The following is a 24,173-nucleotide window of genomic DNA, read 5'->3' on the forward strand; positions in this document are numbered from 1 at the left end:
GTACTTGTTAGATTTGGTTTGCTAGTATTATATTGAGAATTATGGCACCCACGTTCATCAGAGATATTGGCTTATAGTTCTCTCTTTTTGTGGTGTCTTTGTCTAGTTTTCGTATCAGGGTAATGCTGGCCTCATAAAATGAATTTGGAAATTTTCCTTCCTTTTCTATTTTTTGGAATAGTTTGAGGAGATTCGGTATTAACTGTTTTTAAAATGTCTGGTTGAATTTGCCTATGAAGCCATCTGGCCCTGGACTTTTGATTGTTGAAAGATCTTTTTTATTACTAATTCAATTTCTTTGTGGATTATTGGTATGTTCAAGTTTTCTACTTCATCCTATTTCAGTTTTGGTAGTTTATATGTTTCTAGGAAGTAATCCATTTCTTCCAGGTTGTTCAGTTTGTTGGCATATAGTTTTTTATAATAGTCTCTCATAATTGTTTGTATCTGTGATATTGGTTGTTATTTCTCCTCTCTCATTTGTGACTTTATTTATTTGGGTCCTTTCTCTTTTCTTTTTGATAAGACTTGCTGTGGGGGGGTTATCAATTTTATTACTTTCCCAAAGAAATTCCTTTATTTTCTTGGTTTCCCTTCATCCTTCCTGACTTACTACAAGGTCAATGAGGTAGGTTGCACTCCAGGTTCCCTCTTTTAAATTATGAACATTCCCTAAAACCCAGTTCACACCATGCTGTTACCTTCTCTGGCTCTCAGAGAAAATGAGCTCAGTTATCCTCATGGCCCCAACTATAAACTTCAACTGGAATGATTTCCAAACCTATATCATTATACCAACCCAAATGAGAGCATTTTATCATTAAAGGTGATCTAAGAGATTTAATTCAGACACCCGCCAAGAAAGAAATGCCCAGCACTACTCTGTGATCCTGTCTCTAATCACTCATCTAAGCTGAGAAGCTGCTGGCTCACTAGTCACTGCATTCTGCATTCTATTTTTAGCTAGCTCAATCTATAACAATGTTCTTCTGTTAAGCTCTTTCTAACTTTTATCAATCAATACTGCTTCCTTCTGTCTTTTGATTTACACTGAATCAGTCAATTCCTCTTCTATATGCTAAAGCTTCTTTATATATTTGAAAAAGCCTATGTGATTCCCCCTAGTTCACTGGTTCTCAATCAGGAGAGTTTTGTGCTCCAGGGGATATTTGGTAGTGCCTGGAGACATTCTGGTTTCACCATTTGGTGGACATCTAGTGGAATGCTGGTGGAACCTTTCAATACAGAAGTCCAGCCCTGTGCCGGTAACAAAGATTTTTCCCAACTCAATATGCCAATTGTGGCTTGAAACCCTGTTCCAGTCTGAATTATCACCATTGTAGTTACACTTCCCTTGTTATACCACAGATTAAAAGTTTAACTGTTACAATATGGTACTAGGAATTAACTAGTATTAGGAATTATATATATATATATATATATATATATATATATAACTAGTATATAGGAATTAACTAGTATTAACTTCAGATAAAGACCAAGGATCCATTTATATGAATTTCAGTCCTATCGATATTCTTAAGCATTTTAACATAAGAGATATATCACCTCCAATCTACTGTGTCTAAACAGAACTCATGAAAAACATTCATAATGATTTTAAAAAACTAACATCCATCCAATAATATGTACCAAGCACTATGTTATGTGTTTTACCCGCATTATTTAATTACCACAATCACACATAATATACCATATATACCGTTATGTACTTATTTCAAAGATAAGAGAGCTGAGTCATAGAGACTTAAGTAAGTCACCCAAAGTGACAAAAGTCTTAAATTCTAAGTCCTCCCTTTCTTCTGACTTGTCTTACCACTACTTTTCAGGTAAAATGTAAAAACACATTCAGGGGCGCCTGGGTGGCACAGCGGTTAAGCATCTGCCTTCGGCTCAGGGCATGATCCCGGCGTTATGGGATCGAGCCCCACATCAGGCTCCTCCGCTATGAGCCTGCTTCTTCCTCTCCCACTCCCCCTGCTTGTGTTCCCTCTCTCGCTGGCTGTCTCTATCTCTGTCGAATGAATAAATAAATAAAATCTTTAAAAAAAATGTAAAAACACATTCAATTTTAATCCCTGTGCTGAATCCAACAAATCTTACCAACTGTTTCTTTCAGAATATGTTCAATAATAGACAATACTCCACACATCAAAATTCATTTACATTTAATAATTCAATACAGCTTAAGCACCAAAATGCATTTTTATTTAATAATCTGTAATTCACAGTATATCCCCCAAAATAGTTACATGATAGCAATTCAGTTCAAGATGGTGAAGACTGGTTTAATTTCTCCATAAGAAATCTAAATTCTTTGTGATCTAAATTTCAGGACTCAAATAAAAAGTGTCATCTTTATAATGGTGCAGAATGCCACTATAAAATTTTGTTTATAATTTCACCTTCTTGTGGAGAGGAGGTATATACTTTAGAGGTTTGCAGCAAATGCTTTCTATGTTAATTCATATTAGGTTATCAGTAAAAGTCAACAGAAACCATGATGATGCAAATAGGCAAAATCAATAAACAGTTAAAAAATATTCTTCTAATAAAATTTTAATAATCTCCAATAAATATTAAAAACCCAGTAAAACATATCTCAATTCCTGGCATGTAGTAGTTGTCATTAAGCTTTTATTAAATGAATGGAATTGGTTCTTTAATTGATTTAAAAATCTATTAATAGTTTCTGATATTAGATGTCCTATTTGGCAATTTTATCCTTTATATCAAGGTAATGTTTATAAATGCTTTTGATTTCTAACAAACCAAACTGCAAATAAAAGTTATAGTTCTTTTTTTAAAATCTACATAAAACAAAACCAGTTTATTAAGAACACTTGCTTTATTAAACAGCAAAAAATTAAAACACCTGAGAAATTTACCCAGCATTGTTGAAATTCATCCTTTTGGGACTATCGGAAAATCCCAGTCCCTACCTAAAATCCTGATAAGCAGTGCCCTGCACACCACCTGTTCTTTCCACTGGTTCCCATTATGCTCAATGGACGTTGAATGAGAAATAAACTTATTCACTAAAGTGACTAAGATTTCTGGGTTTATCTGTTTAATAAGCTTTTCCCTAATATATTTCTTAAGTCAAAGGTCTTAATAGGCAACATCCAGCATTAGCATCCTTTAATCCACTATGTGGCACTTTTGTCAGAGGAAAAACTAGTTTCACTGCTTTCTTTCATATTTTTTTATATCATAGCATACAATAGCTCGTATTGCTCCTTGGTACAGATATGTGGGGGGGCATGCAGGAATAAACGGGCTTTCATTTTTTTAATAAAGTCTGCTGTATAATAATGCCAGAAGATCTGAAAGGTTCAACACCCTTTAGTAAAATCCTCTTAATGGAAATAGAAAAAAAAACAGAAAAGAAAAGAAATATTTAAAAAAAGTACATGAGCTACAGGGATTAAAAAAAAAAAGGAAGCATAGGAACTTAGGGAGAGATATTTCAATAATTTGATTTTAACCTTCATAAAATGGTCATTATGGAATGGATTCTTAATGCAAAAAACTATGGAACTCATTAGGTATTCTCATTTAGTGAAAATTAAAAAGAATTCAAAAAAAGTAACACAGTGTGGTATAAGGTTATATTGTAAGGTTATTGCAGGTTTCTAGTGACAAAGAAATATCCTCTGTGGTAATCTAGTTGGCCAAATGCAAAAAGAGATAATATTGTCACTATTTTATAGCAATTTGAGGTTAATTGATCATAAAATTCAAGTCTTAAATACATATTTTAAAAGATGGTTTGGGCATATTAATCTTTTATTTCACTGAAGAATGTTATAAACTAGGGAACTGTGTTGAAATATAGAAACATATTATTTTAAAAAGTAATTTACCTCCTAATAATTGTTATTCCAGAAAATATATTTCACGGGTTTTAAAAATACCTTCCCAACACTTAGGGATGTCTTTTTTCTTACCAACTAAAATATTAACAAAATAAATTGCTAACTTAGAATGCAATGAAAACTGCATATTTTAAAAAAATTTATTTGTTTCAGTTATTAGGTTGGCAACCATGAAAAATCAACAAAGCCTAGTGGGTAAAAGTGGAAAAGCAATACATTCATTGCCATAAACTGGTACTTTTTTTGAGGATTGTTAAAGCAAGAGTTAATTATGCCTTAGGATGCATTGTCAGTTAAAATGATTTCAAAGGCAAGAGACAGAAATCTATCACAAAGTGGTATAAACAATATTGGGACTAAATGGATTTCATACTCCCTGCTATGAAATAAATTATATTCCCCCAAAATTCCTATGCAGAAGCCCAACATCCAATGTGACTATATTTAGAGATAGATAACTTAGGAGGTAATCAGGTTAAATGAGGTCATAAGGGTGGGACCCTGATCCAACAGGATTAGTGTTCTATAAGAAAAGACCCAGAGGGCTCTCTAGCTCTTTTTCCTCCTTCCTTCCTTTTTCCCTCCCTCCCTTCCTTCCTCCCCCTCCTTCCGTCCCTCCATTCCTTCCTTTCTCCCCCCTCCCTTTCTTCCTCCCTCCCTTCCTTCCTTCTTCCCTCCCTCTATCCCTCCCTTCCTTTCTTTGCTTTCTCTCTCCCCTTCCCTCACTCTTTCTCTCCCCCTCTCTCTTCTTCCAGTGAGCACACAACGAGGAAAGGCCATATGAGCACACAGCGAGAAAGTGGACATCTGCAAGCCAAGGGGAAGCCTACATCAGAAACTAACCATGCCAGCACCCTGATCTTGGATTTTCCAGTCTTCAGAATGGTGAGATAATGAATTTCTGTTCTTTAAGCCACTAGCCTGTTGTTTTTGATATGGCAGCATGAACAGGCAGATTTCAGTACTATGAAATAGGTGCTGCTGTAACAAAAACCTATAAATGTGGAAGCAGCTTTGGAACTGAGTAATGGGTGGAGCCTGGGGAGAATTCTGAGGAGCTGAAGAAAGCCTAGATTGCTTTGAAGAGACTGTTTGAAGAAACAGGGATATTAAAGGCAATTCTGGTGAGAGCTCAGAAAGAATCAAGAACGGCTAGAGAGAAAGTCTCTATCTTTTTAGATAATGCATAAACAATCACAAACAGAATGCTGATATACATATGGATGTTAAAAACCATTCTGGTGAAGTCTCAGATGGAAATGAGAAACAGGTTAATGGAAACTGGAAGAAAGGCCATCCCTGTTATTTTTTTCTAAAGATTTATTTATTTAAGAGAAAGAGAGAGTGCAAGCGCATGAACATGGGTGGGGGGCAGGGCAGGGAGAGGGAGAGAGAAGAGAGAGGAAGAGAGAGAATCTCCAGCAGACTCCCTACTGAGCGCAGAGCCCCAGGTGGGGCTGAATCCCAGGACCTTGAGATCATGACCTGAGCCGAAATCAAGAGTCAGACGCTCAACCAACTGAGCCACCCGGGAGCCCTGTGGCCACCTCTGTTATAAAATGGCAAAGAACTTGGCTGGATTGTGTTCTAGGGTTTTGTGAAAGGTAGAACTTGCAAGCTATATAACTAAATTTAGCAGCGAATATTTCTAAGCAAAGTATTGAAGATGTAGCTTTGGACCTTATTCCGGCTTAGAGCAAAATGCAAGAGGAGAGATGAACTGAAGAAGGAATCCTTTAGAAAAAAAAGGAACCAGAACCTGGAGGTCTGGAAAATTCTCAGCCTATCCATATTGCAAAAGCTGAGAAATCATGTTCAGAAGATAACATGAAGGGTGTGGCTGAGCAATGATATATAAAGAGGAGATCAGGGGTATGATGCAGGGACTTAATCAGCCATCACCACAGAACCAGGAATAGAGATGAGATTATACCAGCAGAGACACTGTGAGTTTAAACTAAAGGGGAGAGAGAAAGCAAGACAAAATGAAAAAAGGCTGTCAGGCTTCTTGGATTCTTCAGGATGGGACCAGTTAGGAACATGCTTTATCCTTTAAGAAAAGGGAGTGACCCTGAAGTTAAGTCAGAGATCATCAGGACAAGACTGGTTCTACCTATGGTTTGGGGGACCAAGATGCCACTACCCAGTGTCTTGGGGACAAAGCTGCAGCACAGTCCTGCAAGGTCAGGGCCACCTCACCATGCTAGAAGGGCAGGGACACTCTGTAGAGCTCTGTGGTGATGATGCCACCCCAGGGGACCTGGAGGTAGTGCACTGAACCAAAAAGGATTGTTTTCAAACCTTTAAGATCTGACAAAATTTGCCTTGCTAAGTTTTAGACTTGCTTGGGACCAGTTACCTCCTTCTTCTTCAGATATCTATCTCCCTTATGAATTGGAAATATCTATCCTATTCCTGCACTGCCATGGTATTTTGGAATCGTATAAGTTGTCTGGTTTCACAGTTCTCAGGTAGAGAAAAATGTTGCCTCAGGATGAATTGTGTTCTAAATCTCACCCATATCTGATCTAGATGGTGTTTAGATGAGACTTCAGATGAGAGTTGATGCTGGAATGAGTTAAGGCTTTTGAGATTGTTGGGATAGAATGAATACATTTTGTATGATTATGAGAGGCCAGAGGCAGAATGCAACGGATGAATTATGTTCCTCCAAAATTTGTATGTTGAAACCCTAACCCCAAATGTGATTATATTTGAAAATAGGGACTTTGGGTTGTAATTAAGGTAAAATGAGGTCATGAGGGTGGAACCCTGAGCCAACAGAATTAGTGTCCTTATAAAAAGAGACGTCAGAGAGCTTGCACTCTCTTTCAATGTACACACACTGAGGAAAGATGATACGAACACACAGCAAAAAAGGCAACCATCTGCAAATCAAGAATTCTCACACGAGAAACCAACAATGCTGGCACTCAAATCTTGGACTCCCCAGGCTGCAGGACTGTAAGATTTAAAAATTTCTGTTATTAAAGCTATTCAGTCTGTGGTATGACAGCCCAAGCAGACTAAGACACTCCCCAAAGTCAAAAGGAAGAATAATGCCCAGGTTTGGATGGATCAGCACCCTAGCTACATTGTTCTCTGATTTTCTGAACTATATACTCAGCTGTGCATCAGCTCTGTCCTCAGGCTTGTTTCCCTCTTAGGAACAAAAATGGATGCAGGAATTCCAGGACTCACATTACATACCATTACACATGCCCACTCATCACCTAGTACTTGGCTATTGAAGGCTATGCGCTAACTGTCTTTAGCCCACCCCTGAAGCTAGTAAGGGATCAACCCCACCCAAATAAAATCATTGTTGTATAGCCATATGTAAGGAGTTAAATGAAGGCTGAGAAATAATCCATAAAATCAATTTCAGATTATCATTTATGTAAAATTCATAGGAAAATACCCAAATGAACCTCCTCCAAACTGCTACATTTACAAATCTACAAAGCATAGGAAAAGAGGCAAAATTCACGAAGAAAAAGGAGACATAGTTCTAATATAAGAGAAATTCTGGAATATTATTCAGCCTTGAAAAGGAGGGCAATTGTATGTTACAGTAGGAATGAATCTTGAGAACATTATGCTAAGGGAAATAAGTCAGTCACAAAAGGAAAAATACTATATGACACCATTTACATAATGTACTAGAGTACTCAAAAATACAGAGACAGAAGGCTAAATGACAATTGTCAGGGGTTGGGGAAAGGGGGATGGGAAATTATTATTTAATGGCATGGAGTTTCAGTTTTGCAAGATAAAAAGTTCTGGACAGGGGCACCTGGGTGGCACAGCGGTTAAGCGTCTGCCTTGGCTCAGGGCGTGATCCCGGCATTATGGGATTGAGCCCCATATCAGGCTCCTCTGATGTGAGCCTGCTTCTTCCTCTCCTACTCCCCCTGCTTGTGTTCCCTCTCTCGCTGGCTGTCTCTATCTAATAAATAAATTTTAAAAATCTTTAAAAAAAAAAAGTTCTGGACATGGATAGTGGTGATGGTTACATAATAATATGAATGTATTTAATATCACTGAACTATTCCCTTAAAAATGGTTAAGATGGCACATTTTATGTGTGTTTTATCTTAATAAAAAAAGTTGAAGGAAAAACGCAATAATTCATAAGAAAAATTTAATAATTCTAACTTGTTTGCACCTAAAGCCATAATAATAAAATGAAAATATATTAAGACAAAGTTGACAAATGCAAAAGTAATAGAGTGACACAGTAATAAATCTCACTTAATAATATGTAGATGAAACATGAACACCAAAAAAAAACATGCAGGAAAAACTAATAAGTTTTATCTAATGGGCCATCCATAAAATCCTGAACTCAATGATCTAAGAAACTCTATTTTTATCAAGTAGGGCGAACATTTACAAATGTTGAGCATATATTTAACAACAGAAAAAAATTCAACAAATACCAAAATATCATAAAGATCTTTTACTGACTGAAGAAAAGCCAATAAAAAAGAGACACTGAAAAAATCCTACATATTTAGAAATTCAAAAATAGACTTCTAAATAATTCATGTGGAAATCATAAATGGAATTAGAAAATATTTTGACTTGCAGGATGATAAAATGCTATATATTGAACTCCATGGAATTCAGCTGAAGCAGAATTTTTTTAAAAAATTGGTACTCCTAAATGCATATATTAGAGCCATATAGCTAGAAATTAATAAGCCTGCTTATATTTTTAAATAAAAAATTTGGAAAATAATAGAGCAAATCAAAAGAAGTGAAGTAAAAGCAGAAAATAATGAATTAGAAAACAATAAAACAATGGAATGAAGCCATGAAACTTGGCTTTTAAAAGGACTCCCAATATTGTCAAAGCTCTTACATGGCTTATCAAGAAAAAAATGAAATAGGAAAAGAGGCAAAATTCACAAAGAAAAAGGAGACACAATTCTAATATAAGAGAAATTCTGGAATATTTATATTGGAAAATATATGGCAATAAATTTTAAAAATAAGGTAAGATGGACAATTTCCTAAAGAAAGTCGTCACCTATGTCATGGAAAAATAGAAAACCTGAGATGTAAATATTAATGAATTTTCATGAGAAATTGAAAAATCTACCCACAAAAAAATCAAATCATAGGAAAGCAAATTTAAAAGCCTTATCAAATTCATATGGTTTATTTATTTATTTATTTATTTATTTATTTATTGGGCAGCAGAGCAAGGTTTATTGAGCGATAGCTAAGTGATAGTACAAAGCCCCCAAGGAGGAAGGGGACCTGAGAGGGTTGCCCTCATATGGTTTTATAGGGCAGTTCTACCAAACCTTCAAGCAACAGACAAATCTATCATGCCAACCATTAAAATTTGCCTCACTGATCACTGACTACAGAGAGCACAATTAATCAAGGGCCCCAGCCACTGCACTCTGAAATCCATCGCTGTGTTCATGTGAATGCCACACTTCCCAAGGGCTGTCTCTAGTCAATGACTGAGCATGGCAGGCATGGCAAAGTAGGCCTGATCTTGGGAGATGCAGAACTCCTGGAGGAGTGCACTGAAATCTCAGGCTTTCACTCAACTTCCCTTTGCTCCTGCTCTGCTTCATAGAGGTCAGATCAGCACTATGGTGTAAAAGATCTCTAACCTTCCTCTGCTCTTTCCTTTGCAGTTTCCCCTAATACATTTATTGCATGTTTAATCCCATCTTGTCTGCTTCTCCGAGGACTTGTAGTCTGGGTAATCATGAGGTTAAAAAAAAGGAATTTGGAACTGGCTCACTTATTCCCTGGCAGGCTAAAAGAACACTATCAGTGTTGGCAGTGGGGCAGGGACAGTGCCCCTGGAAGAACGCTGCAATTGCTAAAGCTTTCACCAGTGGGGACCTAGGGAAATTGCCTTCAAAAGAGACTGGGTTGGCTGATTACTGTTACGTTGTACTAATACCTGCAGTGTGATAATGAGAGACTACGGGCAGTAATAAACATTAGTAACTAAATATAAAAGCTAGAGAGTCCCTTTTGTAGCGTTAACTAAGGCCCTTATCTTTGACATTGGAAAAGCCAATATGGATGAGCACCAGGCTGATGATCTAATTGTTAGAGTTGCAGAGCCCTAGGTTTTCAAAGACTCAGCCAGAGCGGTTCTCTCATGCACAGACAAGGGCCATGGTTGGGAAAAACTAGCCCTTAAATATGGGATAGGAATATTTAGAATGGAATATCAAGAAGAGTGCTTCTGAGTATGCTTCCGTTGGTTCTACAACTTCCTTCCCTAGTAATAGAGACAACAGACATGACCCTAATGAGCTGCCACCACCTCCTCTCCTGCTTGCCAGACTGATCAGTAGGGTTTATTTTTTTTAAGATTTTATGTATTTATTTATTTGACAGAGAGAGAGAGAGACAGAGACAGAGAATGCAAACGAGTAGGGGGAGGAGCAGAGGGAGAGGGACAAACAGACTCCACACCAAGCACAGAGAGTAAAGCAGGCCCGATCTCACGGCCCTAACATCATGACCTGAGCAGAAATCAAGTTGGATGCTTAACCAACTGAGCCACCCAGGCACCCCATAACTAGGATTTAATGACAGCATAATACATCCTGGCCTCATAAGAAAGGGAAGATACTATACACTTGAAAGAGCTGTAAGAATAAGCTAGAATGTACTGGCAGGAACCAGGGGAGTATGACAGGAATTGGATTTTGGTGGTGTTTGATCAAGAAGGGTGGCAGGTAGGGGCGCCGGGGTGGCTCCGTCGTTAAGCGTCTGCCTTCAGTTCAGGGCGTGATCCTGGCATTCTGGGATCGAGCCCCACATCAGGCTCCTCTGCTGGGAGCCTGCTTCTTCCTCTCCCGCTCCCCCTGCTTGTGTTCCCTCTCTCGCTGCCTGTCTCTCTGTCAAATAAATAAATAAAATCTTAAAAAAAAAAAAAAAAAAAAAAGGTGGCAGGTAAGACTGGATACGCAAGAATTCATGAATTTTGGTGCATATTCTCAGGACCACAGGAGATATAATGCCCTACTGAGGACTCGTGAGGATGGCATGGGGAAACCTTGCTGCTGGAGTGATTCCTGGAAGTCTAGAAAAAGCAATGGCCAGTTGAAAGTGTAATGGAAATGCCTGAGTGCCCAAGCAGATGGAAGAGAAAGGAATAAAGAAGCCAATAGAGGGAATGTGTTAGAATGGGTACACTATGTAAGGCCAAAAGAATTACCAGTAGATTATGTTCCATGGGACACCATTCACCAAGGCCACTAGAGAAGGAATATGCCAATGAGAGGGGGCATCAGCTTCACTAAGAGGTTCAGACCAGGGCTAACAAGAGGAGAGGCAGTAATAGGAGTAGATAATAAGTAAGGGAACCCTAAGTAAAAGATGCCAGGGGTCAGGGCTTAACTGACAAAATCCAGGGCCCACAATTACCATATGATCAATAAGACTATTGGAGCAAGCAAGGGGATTTGCCCACAAAGAGCTGTGGTGATGATTAATAATGCATGGCATCCTCAGAGGTCAAATAGGTGGGCAGCCAACAATGATGCTATTTAACATTTACTTTTATTTTAAGTAAGAATGAGGAAACAACAGGCTGAGAATTGCTGCCCCAATAGAAAAACCATGACCCTCTGCTCAGTTCCCAGAGGAGCTAATTTACAAATCCAGAACCCCGCTGACTGAACGGGTGGCTGGGTCCATAGTAGAAAGGACATCTTGAAACATCTTGAAAAGTGTGTAAAATGGTCCTAAAGGGGATCTTTGTATGATCCCTATCCATATTTGTATATATTTGGGTATATACACAGGCATACACATGGTTATATATACAGTACAAGAGAAATAAGTAGATATTTTAATCAATATTAGACACTATGTAAGAGATGACACAGATACTCAAGGGCTAAAATGTCCTAATGGCCCCTTGTTAGATTTGGGATGTCTTCAGGAGTCATGTTACAAATTTTTGCTAAATTCTGGCTCACTGTGGACCAACCATGTCTTTGGATCCAAGCAGTGATAATTTCCCCAGTTCTTAAATATATAATTAGAATTTATGTACAAGGTGGTTAGAGTAACCTCTACATTGTGTCCCTGGCCTGTGGGGTAAGATCTATCACAGTGGGAAAGACCAAGAGGCAACCTCTAAAACTACCCTGGTTAAGATGGTAAATTAAAAGCGTTGTCATCCCAGTGGGGTTCTGAAAATACATACCACCATTAAAATCCTAAAAGGTGCAAGACAGTGGTCCCTACTATATCTCCATTCAGTTTACCAGGCTTAACTTTTCAGATTCACACAGACTTTTCCACTTTACATACCAGGCAAAAACATTTATTTTTAAAATAAAATAAATTCCAGTTTTCTAATCACTTATTATATTACAGACTCTCACAACAACAAAATCTTTTAATTCTATATATGAAAGGACTGAGATTTCCACCTACTAACTCTGAGCTACTTATGATGGTATAGAAAGCTAAGATCAGAGCCAGGCTATGCCTATAAATGATCTCCCTTGTACTTGCCCAGTCATGTTTACCCCAGACTATGCCCAACATAGAGGTAAAAACTGGCAGAGTTTGTGAACCAGCCTCCATCAAATCATGGCTAAACGGAAAAGCTGACACACTCACCTCTGCTATATCCGTTAGAAACAGCAATAGCAGTGCTAGTGGCCTGACTGAAGGATGTCCATAAATGGTGACCTGTTTAAAACCCTCTTTTAAAATTTACCAGTGGATTTATTAAAAAAAAAAAAAACAACTTTAAAATATTCTATCCATGTTTTTTCTTAACAATGAGATAATTTTAAAACTAATTTACATTTCACTACAGAGAGAAATTTAAATGACAAAAAAACACATCAAATATATTTTATCTCACACAACAGGTAGAATATTTTATTTCACTTTGTCCATGATGACAACATAATAAATAGGATCATCTCTAAGACATGGTACACATTAACACCAGCTTTCTTTTACTTAATAAAAAAAAGCTATTGAACTTAAATATGCATACAAATCAAAAGCTTAAAATAAAACCCTAAACATTTAATAATTTACATATATATTCAACTTTGTGAATTTTTATACAGAGTTGAACTTTTCAGTATATTTCCATCCACACTCTTCTGCATCAAAAAAACAGTTTTATTTTGATGCTTTAATAATACTTGTTCAATTTTAACTTCTAATACTTTCCAAAAACATACTGGAACCTAATAAATAGCCTTAAAATCCATTTATGCTCAGAAGTATAAAGTCATAAAACATTAAATATATTTAAGATGTTTCCTCATTTCATTTTTAAGGAACAAATTTAAAGTATGTAACATGTTAGTGATAAATGTGTTTATAGCATTAAATTCTGGAAATCACAACTTTTAAAGGGACATAGACAAACATGGCTGTTTTCAGAGCAAAGTGACCAACAAGACAAAGATTTCAACAACAGAAGAGGATAAAGAGACAGGGAATTATGTAAATTGGAAAAAAGAGTTTAGAAAACTGAAGGGCTATAAATGGAGATGAGAGATGAGACTTGCTCTGTGTTGGACCATATGGATGAATGAGAAGTGGTGTTATGGGGAGACAGATTTCATCTCAATTACAAAGAACAATTAGTTATCTGAAGATAAAAAATGCTATCTCAGGAGGTGGCACGATTTCGTCATTAAAGGCATTCGGGCATAAGCTAGATGAGGGGTTGGGCAAATTATGTCCACAGGCAGAACTCAGCCCACCAGCTGTTTTTGTATAAAGGTTTACTGGAACAGAGCCACTCCCATTTGTTTCCTTATTGGCTCTATCTGCTTTAATACTTCAACAGCAGGTTTGCATACATGCAACAGAGATGGTATAGCCCACAATCCTGAAATATTTCCTGTCTGGCCCTTTACGGAAAATATTTGCTGACCCTGTGGGGAAGGTATTAGGAATTCAAGTATTGTATGGGTGTCTGGACAAGATAACCAATAATGGTTACTTTGGCGTTTAAGAAGGTGCTTGGCATATCATCTACGTCAAGGATTGGGTTGTAAAGGTTTCTTCACTTAGTATAAAGTAACCCAGCCAGCTTGGTGAGTGGAGGTCAAAATTCACACTGCACTCTGTAAAGCTGTGTGCCATGATACAGGACTATGTCCACCAAAAGAAGGACACACATTTGTCTAATTTGCATGAAGGCACCCAGTGGACTGGCACAACATGTACACACAATAATCATATTAACAAAAATAACATCCTTTCCTATCCAGATGATCTAAGATGCCATAACACAGATAGCCCATCCCTAACTCACTTCTCCCAATCCAATATTTCTTTATTTACATCCCATGGAAACAATAATAGATGTTCCCTGAAAAGAGTTTTCATGTTTTGAGAAATGCTACAAACTCTAACCTCTCTTTCAGAAAGGTACATGGCAAATCAGCACATTAAACACTCTAAGGAAAAAAAAACACTCCTATAGTATCAGTAGTAGAAGTAACGTCAGTTACAAGCAAACTAAAAGAGCCCTATTTTCCAAAGTTGTTTAATTATGGAACCTTTTTATTAACTTACTGTTAATACCTCAGATAACTAATGTTCTAGGGAATGATGCTCTATTCAAAATCATATTTACTATTATTTCCAGATTAGAAGCTCACTGAGGACAATAAATACATTCCCTACAGATTTTTAGTACATTGTGCTAAATGTGATAATTTCCTAACAAATAATTCAATAGATTCAACTCTAGGAGAGATACCTAATCAATATAGTGAATATACTGCTAATTTCATTAATTAAAACAGGCCTTAATTACTTATGTGACAGGAACACAAAGTTGTCATGTTCTTTCCACTGACTCCATTAGCAATCAACTAGTACGGTAGCAAAATAATCTTGACAAGTATATTTCAAGTATGTTTCCTCTGCTCTGTTGTATATACTTAAGCATATAAAACTATTCAAGACACACCATTTGATATTTTAAGGTTAAAGATTTGATAAATTACCTAACAGGTTGATAGAACATTATTAGAATATAGGTTTAATAAATTCAAAGTCAGTAAAAGCAAATTACCTGAAGAAGGTGACAAAAAACTGCACAAGATCCATGATTGTATTGTGCTGTGAGAATGCAATCTGAAAAATCAAAATAAAAGAAAGTTTGAAACTTAATATATGTTCTTTTCCAATATCTGTGGTGATGTTTCATGGCATCTGTAAATACAATATTTTAATATCATCAAAAGATTTGGATCACTATATTATAAATCATATATGTTGAAATCAAAACTTCATCTAGAACACCTAATAAAGTCAACAACCAACAATGACGACTTTTATACAGGCTATTACATTAAATGGTTTTAAAAAACTATTACAAAATTACTTCAAGAATGTATGTGAAGTTTCATGTGCAATCCTATGACATATTAAATGTGCCTAACTAAAACATGTAAATGAATTTCTTCATTTAATAATGATCACATTTTCTATTAATATACTAATAATTGTTTGTAAGCCAAAAAAATAATAATAAATTTCTACTCTATTAAGGAAACAGAGGATTTGTTTTTCCATATATTTTTGTCTAAAGGAGCTGCATGCATGCATACAATTATTTTGTTATATTCTACTCAAAAAATAAAATACATCATCTAATTTTACAATTGCATGTTAATAAGAAATGAATTTTGAGAGATGAAACTAGCCAATAAGCTAAATTTGTTCTACATTTCTGCTAACATAGAGTAACATATTGTAACACAGTTCTTCAGGAAGTACTACATAGTATATTAGCCAATAACGGAGTATCTGAATAGAGAATTTCTGATTTTGAAATCACCTTTTCACTTAATAGGCGTAAATATTTTGGAAAACTATTTAACTTATCTGTGTCTCAGTTGTCCCATATATGAAAAGTAATAATAAAAGTACCTACTTCATAATGTTAGAGGAAAGATCAACTGAATTAATAAAAATTCTTGCCATAATACCTGGCATACAGTAGGTATAATATAATGAATACTATTACCCTTTTACATCATGTATAGAGGAGATGGTCAACATAAGTGAAATTTCCCAGACAGCTGAAGTTAAAACCATTAAGGTATTGAAATCTTTTTCCTCTAATAATCTTCAATGAAAATGATCCAAAAACATGGAATTGAATTGCAACTTCCAGTACAAATAGACTAACAGGGATGAGAGTTATATCCTGCCTTAAACAGCTAGAAATCTACATAATCTGACAAAACAATTTTAGACATTGGACAAAAGGTAGAGGAAGATACAATCCATGAGCAAAGGAAAACAAAAGAGATGAGCCTTACAATAATCCCAGCTTTCAGTGCAAAGAAATAGCACTAAGGAATTTAAATGGCATTCTAGGTAAGAAATATCAGTATTTCTTATATAAAATAAAGAATTATAGTCAGTTGAGAAGATGGTTAAATTTTTGGCATGTACAGGATGGCTTAAATATAGTAACATTGATTTCCAAAAAGCTTCTAAGCATTTGAAGAATTACAAAGCACTTACACAGAGACTGAAGAAAGATAATTGCTGTAGGAGATTGGTTATAGGTGAAAATGTCTTTAAAATTTTGAGAAAAAAAAATCTTTTTGAATGGAAAAAATACAAATGAATTTTCTCCCCAGGGGACTATCCATGAGAGTATGTTAGAAACAGACCTGGCCCTTTCTGGGTCCACATAACCAACTACCTTAGAACAAAAATCATGTTTTGAGACAAGTAAGCAAAACACTGACACATATGAAAATATCTACGATTTCCTGCACTAAAATATTTTAACTTCAACAATATTATCTAACTATACTTACTAATAGAAAGAAAAAAAGAAGAAAGAAAGCTTTCATTAGAGATAGGAATGATATCTTGACTCCAGCTTGCATGTAGAGCATAATCTGGGATTCCACTACCAGGGGGTGATGAGACACCTAGACTTTCCAAATTAACACATTTTCTAATTTGTCACAACCATAGCTACAGTTCTTCACAAATTAAGTTGCAATGTAATGCTCGAACATGAAGTACTGTTTGCAGACTTTGACCAAATTTTGTTACATAGAATACTCCACTATCTTTCACAATGAGGAGCATAATGATGGGATAAAAATTGATGGGGGAGGTCTCTGTCAGAAACTATACCTGAAATACAAACTGCCTTAAAATAGAAGTAATGCCCCAAAGTAACTAATCTGTTAGCATAAATGTACTCAAGATTAAATGCAGACTTGGCATAAGCACTCTCTCTACTCAGCATATCATCTGGATGCTAGAGCCTCAAGTTGAAAAGCATTTCATTTTGTTTGTTCGAAAGGAAAGTCAGCACTACAAGCGTTGTGAAAATCTTTCAAAATGTTTTTCCACCTGAGACTATCTGTAGGAGGTTCCACAGGAGACAGCCCTGGAAAACACTGTGTCAGACAGTTCATTCTCAGCCACAGGCTTAATAATCAGATTAGACTGATTCTAGAAATGGAAGGCAGAAAAAGGATGATTCGGTATCAATGGTGAACAAGGCCCAGCAGACACTAATTCAAGCAAATTCCCTCGTACAAGGTGCCAATTTATTTAACCATCAAATATTTCACTTCATATCTGCTACATTCTGAATACCATATCAAGTTCGTGGATGTATCAGTGATGAACCATGAGAGTCTATGGACTCTGGGAAACAAACTGAGGGCTTCAGGGAGGGAGGAATGGGAAAGGTTGGTGATGGGTAGTAAGGAGGGCACGTATTGCATGGTGCACTGGGTGTTATACGCAAGTAATGAATCATGGAACTTTACATCAAAAACTAGGGATGTACTGTATGGTGACTAACATAATATAATAAAAATATTATTATTAGATGTATCAGTGAAAAATAACATCAAAATTCCTAATGGTGGTGGTGACAGCAGACAAAAACAGTCATAATAATAAATTATAGTGTTTTAGAACCCGGTAAGTGCTAATCGGAAAAGAAACATTAAAGTATCCTATTTTTTTTTTGTAACATTGTGTGTCAACTATAATTTTAAAAAGTATTATATTTTCTATATTAACATATGTAAGACAAGAAATTATTCCTTGGTCTAAAAGTATGCAGAAGTGCTGAGAAGAGACAGGAGGAAAGATAGGGGTAGCAGGAAAATAAGAAATAAACCATTAGGTTTAATGTATCTGGCTGTCCTCAGTTTTTCTCTATTTAGAACAGAATCCAGCAGCTCCACGCCCTTTCCAATGAAACTGGAAGGCCCACAGGGAAAGGAATAAGAACACACAGAGGGAGAACCATTTTAAGTGACGTTGAGTGTTGGTCTTCACATGGCTGGCTGGCTCCTTATGCACATCTCACCTCAAATTACACACTTCCCTAAAACACTCTTTGAAGTAGGTGCTATCTCCCTTATTCTATACTCTTATGTGAACCTATTTCTTTCATACTTCAATCTGAAACTACCTTATTTTATTGGTTGATCATTAGTTAAAATGTCTTTCTCCACTAAAATATAAGCTCCACGAGAACAGTAGTCTTGTTCATATTGTTCATAGCACTGTTTCAATACCTAGGACAGCATTTGGTACATAGTAAACATTCAATAAAACTTTGCTGAATAAATATAGTGAATAGCAAACTTTAGCATGAGAGTATTCTTAGGACTTCATATATCCTTAAGAGCCATGAGAGGAAGTAGGTGTAGATGTTATTCTGAAATACATTTTGAAATGTTTTATTTATTTGAATTTCTTTCATAAATCAGTAATCATATAGACCATAACTATCTGCTAATTACAGATCATATTATTTTTCCTTATAAAATTGATATTTATTATGGAGTTCAGAAGTTACAGAAAATATGTGTTCCTTGTATAAAAAATGTTTTTATTTTTAGTCAAAGAAAAATTTTTATAAGATCTACCAATTACAATTTTAGCTACAATATTTTGAAATTTACCTCAGCTTCTTAATTTCAACAATGAACATTTTTAACCCTATTGGCTTCTAGAAATTTCTTTCAGTAGGTGAACTGCATCAAACAACAATCTTTTCATCTAAAATAGGTGGCATTACCTGAAATATTATTTTTTAGGGCAATGAAAAAACAAATAAGACTGCTTTAAAAAAGTGATCATTTAGCCAATTTTATTTAGAAAACAGTAAGTCAAATCAATAACAGTAACAACACCATAACTTTGTAGTGTCCCTGAGAGTGTATCTCCTGAGGATATAGAACATTTTGGACCCTAAAATCTATAATGGTCTAATTGGAAAGATTTCTATTGGCTGATGCCATTGCTAGAACATGGCCCTTTACAGATAATCAATATGTTCCATTTTGGTTCTGTGGTCTTTCCCATGAAAAATATGAGAAGTTTACTCAAGGTGCATTTAAAGTTAGTTTTAAACTTTAGCCAGCATAAATGCACGATGAAATTCCTTTTTCTATAATGATGTTATTCAAGTTATCCAGTAATTATTCAAAGAAAATTAATCAAAATCAAGAGACCAATTATGGTAAAATGGTAAAATTTCATTAACATCGTAATTTCCTTCATGTTTTTAAAAAGCTCCCAAACAATTAAGTGACATGCTAAAACACTGAGTTAGCTGAAACTATGGCAACAGTGATGATGATAATATATTTTGACCATTTGATCTTACATGCAAATTCATATTGAAAACATGTCTAAAATCCAAAATCTGAATTTAAGATATGCTATATTTTTTGTTAATTAATAATAATTAATAATCAAAATGATCAACATTTTGAGTTTATGATTTGATGAAGAAAGCTGCATTAAGTGCCTTTGGATAAAGGAGTAGATTAATAGCTTGATATTTACCACAAAATGTCAGAATTTGTAAGAGAGAAAAAATGTTAATTTGAAGGACAAATTGGTGTGTTTTGCAAAATGTCAGCCTGCCATAAATAAACTCTGATATAATATAAGATAAACAAAAATGAAAATATAAAGGGATGTGCTGAAATTATCAAATTCATCTAACAAACTGAAAGTAAAGAAGACCTTCAAACCATTGTTTAGATCACAGTCTTTCAAAATGATGACATAAAAGCATACTTACATAATGGAAGTTAGTCAACTATTGATATGTCAAAGACAAGCTATGTTTCAGGCAAGCAATTCAAGATCTTGGGGGTTTATTTATCCAATTTTTAAAATAAATAAAAGCAAACTGGGGCTTAAGTTAGCTATTACTAGATAAAATCAACCACGATAATCTATTCCAGATAAGCGTAAAGTTCCTATAGATAATTAACATGATGCTTATTAATGTAATAATATGTATCATTCCTGATAAATATTTCAAAATATAGAGCTAAATGGAAAATGAAAGATTTTTAAAAGAATAAAACCTATTTCTGGATAAAAACATGTGGCATGAACATACCAGCCAATTCTGCATAATTAATACACAAATTTCTGATTATAAACTCTTGAATATTGTTTAAAAAATGTAATGGGTTTAATTCTTTTTAGTGAAAATAATTGCCTAACTTTCCTTATAGCTTTTCTCTTGGTTTAATGCAAAACCTTAACTCATTTCCCTGTCTTCATCTCATAACCCTCTGGTCACTCCACATCCAGCTGACAAAATGTTCTTTTTAAAACTGAAAAACGTTTCTGTAATTCCCCTTTCCACAATTCTACACTCTTCCTTACCAATACTGATACATCATTATTAACCAAAGTTCATAATGTATTCAGATGTCCTTTTTTTTATTCCAGGATTCCACCCAGGATACCAAATAACATTTAGTCATTATGTCTCTTTAGGTCCTCTTGGCTATGACAATTTCTCAGACTTTCTTTGTTTCATATTATCTTCATAGTTTTGAGGAGTAATACTAAGGTATTTGGTAGAATGCACATCAAGCAGCATTTGTAAAGTGTTTTTCTTATGATTAGGCTGAGGTTATGGGGTTTTGAAAGGAAGACCACAGAGATTAAGTGCAATTTTTACCACTCCATACCAAAGGTATAGACTATCACTGAAACTTGTTTCTGTTGACGTTAACCTTGTCGACCTGGCTGAAACAGTGTTTATCAAGGTTTTGGTTTCTTTCTGTAAAATTACTCTTTTTTACTACTTTTCCACATTGTACTCTTTAGAAGGTGTTTCTCATGGACCTTTAAGCAGTGGGAAATTATAGGCTACCTTCTTTGGCACATGTTATTTACATAAACTATTTGGAAACATGTGAAATTTGTCCATTTATTTATTTAACCATTTATTTATATCAGTATGGTATCATGTATACCTATTTTATACTTTGCAGTATGATCCAATATTACCTTACTTTGTTGCTGAAACTGTTCCAGCTTTGGCCATTGGGAGTTCTTTCATGTGGTTCTTGTGTCCTCTTGAAATATTCCCATAAAAGTTTTAACACTTCCTTACTTTCTGGCACTATAGAATACTCTAGGATTAGCTTGGGCATTTGCTACACTAGTCCTTGAATCAACCACTTCCTCCAAGTAGTTTCTTTACTGGAGAATGGTATTAGAAACCAAACCCTAGGGGCGCCTGGGTGGCACAGCGGTTAAGCGTCTGCCTTCAGCTCAGGGCATGATCCCGGCGTTATGGGATCGAGCCCCACATCAGGCTCCTCCGCTATAAGCCTGCTTCTTCCTCTCCCACTCCCCCTGCTTGTGGTCTCTCTCTCGCTGGCTGTCTCTATCTCTGTCAAATAAATTAAAAAAAAAAAAAAAAAAGAAACCAAACCCTAGGCAATAGGTTTGCTTGTTGATACTATGCTGTCATTGTTTCTAGGCCTTCTGGGCTCACAGAACAAGCAAATGTATGGATGTTTACTAATCTGTGCATATACACATATCTATAAATATTTCTATACATATAATCATTTGTATCTATATTAAGCCAACCATGAGTTCATATTGATGTTTGTACATGTTTTTAAAATGGCTTTCATCAGAGGAATATTATATATTATATATGATAAATATACATATTTATATATCTAGAAATGTATATTTCTGGAAGCTGATTCTTTTAAAAGATCAATGAAGTTAGTAAGTCTCTAGTCAGATCAAATAAAAAAGAAGTCACAAATTACCAATATCAGGAATGAAAGAGAGGACATTACTACAGACCTACAGAAATGAAAAGGATAATAAGATAATTTTTCAAATGAACTAATGCCCATAAATTCAATATACTTGATGAAATGGAAAACCTCACTGCAATACACAACATAACATAGCTCTCTTAAGAAAAAATAGATGACCTAAGTAACTATTAAGCACATTAGATTTCTCATTTAAAACCTTGAAACAACACAACCAAAACAACAAAATAATCAACTACAGGCGTATGACTTCACAGGAGAATTCTAAATATTTAAGTAAGAAGTAGTATCACATCTACATATCCTCTTTAAGAACACAGAAAAGGAAATAACAGTTTTATTAACACTTATTTTGTGAGACCAGCACTATCCTGATAAGAAAACCAAAGGCATTATAAGAAAAAAAATATCTAGACACAAATACCTTTCATTAATATATAAGCAGAATGAAATCTTGATAAATATTAGCAAATTGAATCCAGCAAAATATAAAAGGGATAATAAATCAATATCAACTGTGGTTTATCCCAGAAATGCAAAACTGGTTCAATATTCAAAATTCATCAATTTAATTTACCAAGCCTAAAGACTAAAAGTGAATTACCAGAAAATCATTCCAATAGATGCAGAAAAAGTATTTGAAAGAATTCAACATCAATTATTGATTTAAAAAAACTATCAGTAAAATAATAACAAGAAAACTTCTCTAAAGAACTTCTTGAAAAACCTTTAGCTAACATAATAATTAATGGCAAAGAATAGAATACTTTCCCTTTAAGATTGGCAACAAGGCAAGAATGTCTGCTTTCAAAACTTCCCAATACCACACTGAAGCTCTTACCAGTGCAATAAAACAAGAAAAAAAAAATTAGAAAGAATTGGAAAGAAGAAATAAAACTCTATTTTCAGACAGCATTAATCCCCAAAACTAATATAAATAATAAATGAATTTAGTAACTTTGAAGAATACAAAGTTACAAAAATCTATTACATTTCTATATACTAACAATAAACAACTGAAAATAGAAGTTAAAAAAATACAATTTATAATAGTATCAAAAAACTGTGAAATTATAAGTCTGATAAAATATGTGCAAATCACATATGTTAAATATTACAAAATACTAACAGAAAAGAAATTAGACCTAGATAAATAGATATACTGTAGTCATGAATTACAAGGCTTAATAAAAGTATGATGACAATTCTCCCAGGACAGACTTATAAATTCAATGCAATTGCAATCAAAATCCCAGAAAGATTTCTTGTAGAAATTTAAAAAAGGAGATTCTAGTATTTATATGGAAAGGCAAAGAAAATTGAATAGCCAAAACAATTTTTGAAAAGAACAAAACTAACTGAAAGAGTCACATTATCTGATTGAAAACTTACAAAAAATCAGTTGTAACCAAGGCAATGTGAACTGATGAAAAGATAGACACATATCTGAATGAAGCAGAACAAAGAGTCTAGAAACCAATATACACGAACAGAAACAAGTGATTTTTGACAAGGTTTCGAGGGGAATTCAATGAAGAAAGGATACTCTTGTTTAATAAATGGTGCTGAAACGATTATACAACCAAAGGGTAAATATCGGCCCATACATTGAAACATATAAAATTCAAACTGAATTATAGGCCTTAATGTAAAACATGAAATTATTTTAAAAATTATAAAATCTCAGGAGAAAAAAAATCTTTGTTACCTGGTTTAAGCCAGGATTTCTTAAATACAACATCAAAAACATGATCCATTAAAAAAGAGAAACTGATAAATTGGACTTGATTAAAATGAAAAATTCTGTTTTTGAAAGAGTGTAAGCAGAATTAAAAAGAAAAAAGAAATAATCTGGGAAAAAATACTGCAACACACATCTTAAAAGGACTTGTATCCAGAATATATAAAGAACTCTCAAAACAGTAAAAACCTGGGCAAAGACTGGAACAGACACTTCACCAAAGAAAATATATGAATGTGAACTAAACACATGAAAAGATGCTTAACACATTAATCTTCAGGAAAAATCAAATTAAAAGCAACAAATTACCTTTCACATATCTTAGAATAGCCAAAATCAAAACAACAAAACTGATAATATCAAGTACTGTTGAAGATGGGAGCAACTAGAATGCTAATACATTACTAATGGAAATGCAAAATT

At 34.8% G+C, this 24,173-nt stretch overlaps 1 protein-coding gene across 4 annotated transcripts in view; it reads right to left on the bottom strand.

Annotated features, from left to right (window-relative positions):
* ATRNL1 (attractin like 1) overlaps positions 1 to 24,173 on the bottom strand; it is a 746,554-nt gene that overhangs the window by 393,133 nt on the left and 329,248 nt on the right. For all 4 annotated transcript variants that reach the window (XM_026494203.4, XM_026494204.4, XM_057308391.1 and 1 more), the window contains one exon: positions 14,962 to 15,023. In XM_026494203.4, the coding sequence (XP_026349988.2) occupies positions 14,962 to 15,023 (62 nt within the window). The remainder of the gene's footprint in view (positions 1 to 14,961; positions 15,024 to 24,173) is intronic.

This window comes from Ursus arctos, unplaced genomic scaffold (assembly GCF_023065955.2).
Source record: "Ursus arctos isolate Adak ecotype North America unplaced genomic scaffold, UrsArc2.0 scaffold_7, whole genome shotgun sequence".
NCBI classification, from domain to species: Eukaryota; Metazoa; Chordata; class Mammalia; order Carnivora; family Ursidae; genus Ursus; species Ursus arctos.